This window comes from Suricata suricatta, chromosome 12 (genome assembly GCF_006229205.1).
Source record: "Suricata suricatta isolate VVHF042 chromosome 12, meerkat_22Aug2017_6uvM2_HiC, whole genome shotgun sequence".
NCBI lineage: Eukaryota > Metazoa > Chordata > Mammalia > Carnivora > Herpestidae > Suricata > Suricata suricatta.
In genome coordinates, this window is record NC_043711.1 from 455,840 (window position 1) to 460,133 (window position 4,294).

Sequence of the window (4,294 nt, forward strand, 5' to 3'; positions counted from 1 at the left end):
CGCCCCGCCCCGAGGGGCAGGCGCATCCCTCCGCGCACGTCCCGCCCCCGAAAGACCTGCGCCCGCCCTGGCCCCGCCCGGTTCACCAAAGTCAGCAACCCACTAGGGAAGAGTGGGAGCCACTATCCAGGACGGGAAACTGAGGCTCAGATGGCCACACCACACGGGGGTGAGAGTGGGATGTGGTACCTAACCACTGCCCTTCCCACCTCCGTGCCAGGTGCGTTATTTCCCCATTCTACAGACGGGGAAACCGAGGCTTAGCACCAGGAAGGGACTTTGGTTCAAAATCTGTCGCCACGCTCATCCCTGCTCCACCCAGGACTGCCCGTGCCCCAGCCTGGGGACACTGCCCATTGATGTCGGAAACAGCAGTACCGCCCAGCTCCAGGTCTACCTAGACCAACCCATCTGAGCGTGCTGTAACGTTGGTGCACCACGGGGAGACTGAGGCGGGTCATGTCTGATAGGAACCTACTGGGTAGATCTCCTGCCTTCCAGTGGGGGCAGGTAGGTACCTCGGAACAGAGAGCTCATTCTCACCCTTCAAGACCCAGAACCAAATGCCCCCTGTCTGAAGAGCATTTCCTGCTTGTCCCCCCGGGAAGATGCAGAACTGCTTCCCACCCCCGGCTAAGCTCCCCCATCTACGTTATCACATGCTGTCCAAGTGTCGTTGCTTTGTCTGCCTTAGTGGCCGTCTCGGCCACTCAGCGGTGGGGGGGCAAGGGTGGGTCTGGCTTGTTGATGCTGTCTCCAGTGCTTGCACACAGTAGGCACTCTGTAACGGACGCCTGAGCTCAGATGAGGACAGTTACCTCACCCTCCACCGCTCCAGGAGCTGCCCGAGCTCCCTGCCACCTACCACCCCCCGAGCCCTCTCCCATGCTCTGACCCAGGTTTTTCCCGTGGCCCCAGCATGCAGCAGGTGCTCAATGTATGCCGGCCGAACCTGGCCCACCGGACCCTGCATGGAGTCCTCTCAGTGCGTCCTCCCCAGGTGGGGGAAGTGTCCCAACACCCCTCAGGGCACAGGGCAGCCATTCCGGCACAGAACATTCCAGCGCTAACGAGTGAATCTTCACTTGGCTGACTTTTCACACACGAAACCGTCTCCTTTTGCAGGAATTAAACCCCGTCAGACAAATAAAAATTCCAAATGCCAGCCAACAGCGTCGATCCAATTTGGAGATGAGTGTCCAGAGCCGTGTGCCTGGGTTCCGGCCAACAAGGCCACCATGTCCAGTCACCGGGCCAGGCAGCTGAGGACACAGAGGGTCCCAGGTTGCAGGACCGTGCCCTGACCCAAGGTCACCACTGTCCTGCCCGGAGCCTCTGGCACCAGGAGCCCACCCCTGCCCCAGTCCTGCCTGAGGCCGGCATGCGGAGTCCACAGGGACGCCCCCCCTCCCACCGAGGCCCTTCCCAGCCTGCGGTGAGGTCCCTCCGGCAGCGCGACTCCTCAGGAGGAGGGACTCACCGTGGGGGAGGGGGGGCGTTCCTCACCCCACCCAGCTCCCAGCAGGTGCTCGCCAGCCACTGCCACCTTGGCCCCCCGGGGGCCCGGCGACCCTGCCCGTTTCCGCGCCGCCCCCACCGTCAGAAGCGGGGACCTAGCACTGCCACCTGGCACCCGCGTGCGGGGGGGGGGCTCCCTGAGTGCCGTGCCGCCGTTTCCCCAGGAGGACGAGCGGAGAACAGCTCCGTCCCCCAGGCGCCGCGCAGATCGAGCAAGGGAACACTCAGGTGTCCTGATTGTGGTAAAACGCGTAATAAACTCTAACACTTTACCCATTTCTTTTCTTTCTTTCTGTGAGAGGCAGAACACAGCCAGGGAGGGGGCAGGGGGGGGGGAGACTCTCAAGCAGGCCCCGTGGGAGCGGGGCCTGACGCAGGGCTCCATCCCGGGAACCCGGAGCCCAAATCAGGTCCGTGCTGAACCGACCGCGGAGCCCGGCGCCCCTCATTGTCACCATTTCCAAGCGCACAGCTCTGGGCCGTCCAGTGTCTCACGCTGTCCACCACCCCCACCATCTGTGTCCAGAACCTTCCATCTCCCCAGACCAAGACTCTGTCCCCACGAAGCACGGACTCCCCACCCCCAGCTCCCACCCCCCAGTCTCTCTCTGTGGATGGGACTCCTCCGGGGATCCCCCGTGAGTGGGGTCACGCAGGACGTGTCCTGTTTGGCTTCTGTCACTGCGCAGTGTCTTCTGGGCCTGTCCCCGCGATGGCAGGACGTCCTTCCTGGGGCTGGATCATGTTCCAGTGTGTGGACAGACACATCGTGTTTGTCCTTCGTCCACGGAGGGACACGTGGGGGTCTGGGGATAGGAATCGGGCTGCGGTGAACACGAGTGTGCAAGCACCTCTGAGCCCTGACTTGTGTTTCTTGGGGGCGGGAACTCGGACACAGAGCGGCTAGAGCACATGGCGCTTATTTTCAAGGACCCTCCAGACTATCTGTGACACTACGCCTGCCTCCCGTCCCCACCCCTGGGCAGCCATGGGCACCGGGGACGCTGGCCGCACGGATTCGGGGCCACCTGTGCTTCTACAGAACGTGCACACGAGCCGCAGCCTGGACCCGATGCTGCCGCCTGCCGCGCACCAGCCAAGGCCTCCCTGCGGACTCACAAGGGCCATTTCCTGTTTCCAGATGTGGAAACTGAGTCTGGAGCCCAGGTGCCGCTTATCTGAGGCCGTAGCGACCAGGAGAAGCGTCAACGGGCTGCCCCCCGCCCCGGGCACACAGGCCTACACCAGGGTCCTTCCTCTCCCGAGCCCCACGGAGTGAGGACACGAGACCTTCCAGGCAGCCCCTGGGCAGGGCAGCGGAGCCCCCGCTGCCCCCTCCCCTCAGCCCTGCAGGAACTAGGGTGGTGGTGCGCTGCTGCTGCTGCCCTGCCAGGGGCCAGGGGGTGGGAGGAGTGACAGGAGGGGGGGCCCCCAGCGGTGCTGGGGGGGAGGGGGTCTGACCCTGTGAATCCCTGGAAGGTCAGGGCAGGGGTGCAGCACCGCCGAGGAAAGAACCCAGACCCAGGAAGGGTGGCCTCCAGATGAAGGTCCAAAGCCACCTGCCAGAGCCCCTCCAGCGCCAGCCACACATCGGCTTCCAGAACGTTCGCTCCCACAGCACGTGCAGGCCACCAAGGGCACGGGCTCCCAGGGTCCCTCGCCCAGGTCTGGGCAGTGGAGCCTCAGCCAAACCGGATCCTACAGACTTTCTGGAAACCCATCGGTGGGGGCAGCCCGCGCCCAGGCTTCAGATGGGAAAACAGAGACCCTGGCATTCTGTGGAGGGGGCTGGCACACTAGGGACCCTGGCCAAGCCCCTCCTTGCCCCACTGCTGACGGGAACCCCAGGGGCCCAGGGCCTGCTATGACCCCATTCTGGCCTCAAGGGGCTGCTGGACCCAAATGAAACCTGGGGGGAGGGGAGGGTGCTTACAACATTGTGAGCCCAGTGGCCAGGACACAGAGCCCAGGAAGGAGGCGTCCTTGAGCCCAGGCGCAGGCCCCAGCTCCACACCCAGCTCTTGCTCAATCACGTGGACTTTCTGGGTCATTAAGCTGAGCTGCCAGGCGTGGGCAGCCGTCTAGAAGGTTCAGAGCATGGCTGTGGGGCCCACATGTCTGGGTGGGGCCCCAGGTGCTAGCGGACCGCTGGCCATGTCCCCAGGGCAGGAGAGACACCTGACATCCCTGAGGCCAACAAGGAATGTTCTCAGGCGGCTGTGTGGGTGCACATCTGTCTGGAAGACCCTGGCCCCGAACCGGCCACCGCCAGAGCCAGGCTGGGGGGCCCTGGGAGGCAGGCCATCCAAGGCACCAGACCACCATGCCTGCCCCCGGTAACCTCCACCCACACCCCAGAGGCCCCCCTGGCGAGCGCCCCTCCCCCCAGGGTGGCCTGGCCCTTAGTCGAGTGAAGGCCCTGGGGCAGCCGACCAGCCTCTGAAAAAACCATCAGTTCTCCACACTGAGTTTTAAAAAGTGGACTCAGGGGGCTCTGCTGAGACAGGTCCTGCTGGGGGCCCCGGCCCGCCCCCCGCCCACGAGGCCTGGAGTCCTTCCGGTAAACACAGAGCAGCGGCGGCGGCGGCGGCGGCGGCCACGTGTGCAGAACAAGGCCCCTCGGGGTGAAGCGTCCGGAGGCCGCTCCGCGGGCGGGGGCTCACTTCGGCCGCGTGATGATCCGCGTGGAAAAGTCAAACAGGTCGCGGTTGACCTTCCGCAGGTTCCGCACCTCGTCCTCCAGTTCGGCCACGCGGATCCGCAGCTGGTCCTGGCC

The 4,294-nt window shown here is 64.7% G+C and overlaps 1 protein-coding gene and 1 long non-coding RNA gene across 3 annotated transcripts in view; both read left to right on the top strand.

Moving 5' to 3' along the window:
- WDR18 (WD repeat domain 18) overlaps positions 1 to 4,294 on the top strand; it is a 19,761-nt gene that overhangs the window by 13,935 nt on the left and 1,532 nt on the right. Inside the window, exons 10-11 of the mRNA XM_029916337.1 lie at positions 900 to 985; positions 4,089 to 4,281. Of these exons, the coding sequence (XP_029772197.1) occupies positions 900 to 985; positions 4,089 to 4,281 (279 nt within the window). The remainder of the gene's footprint in view (positions 1 to 899; positions 986 to 4,088; positions 4,282 to 4,294) is intronic.
- On the top strand, positions 37 to 1,790 carry LOC115275522. Of its 2 annotated transcripts, none has more exons than XR_003901601.1 (2): positions 37 to 510; positions 1,126 to 1,790. It is a non-coding gene; the product is annotated as an uncharacterized LOC115275522 (long non-coding RNA). The 2 variants fall into 2 exon arrangements; XR_003901602.1 differs by lacking the exon at positions 37 to 510 and adding an exon at positions 528 to 1,000.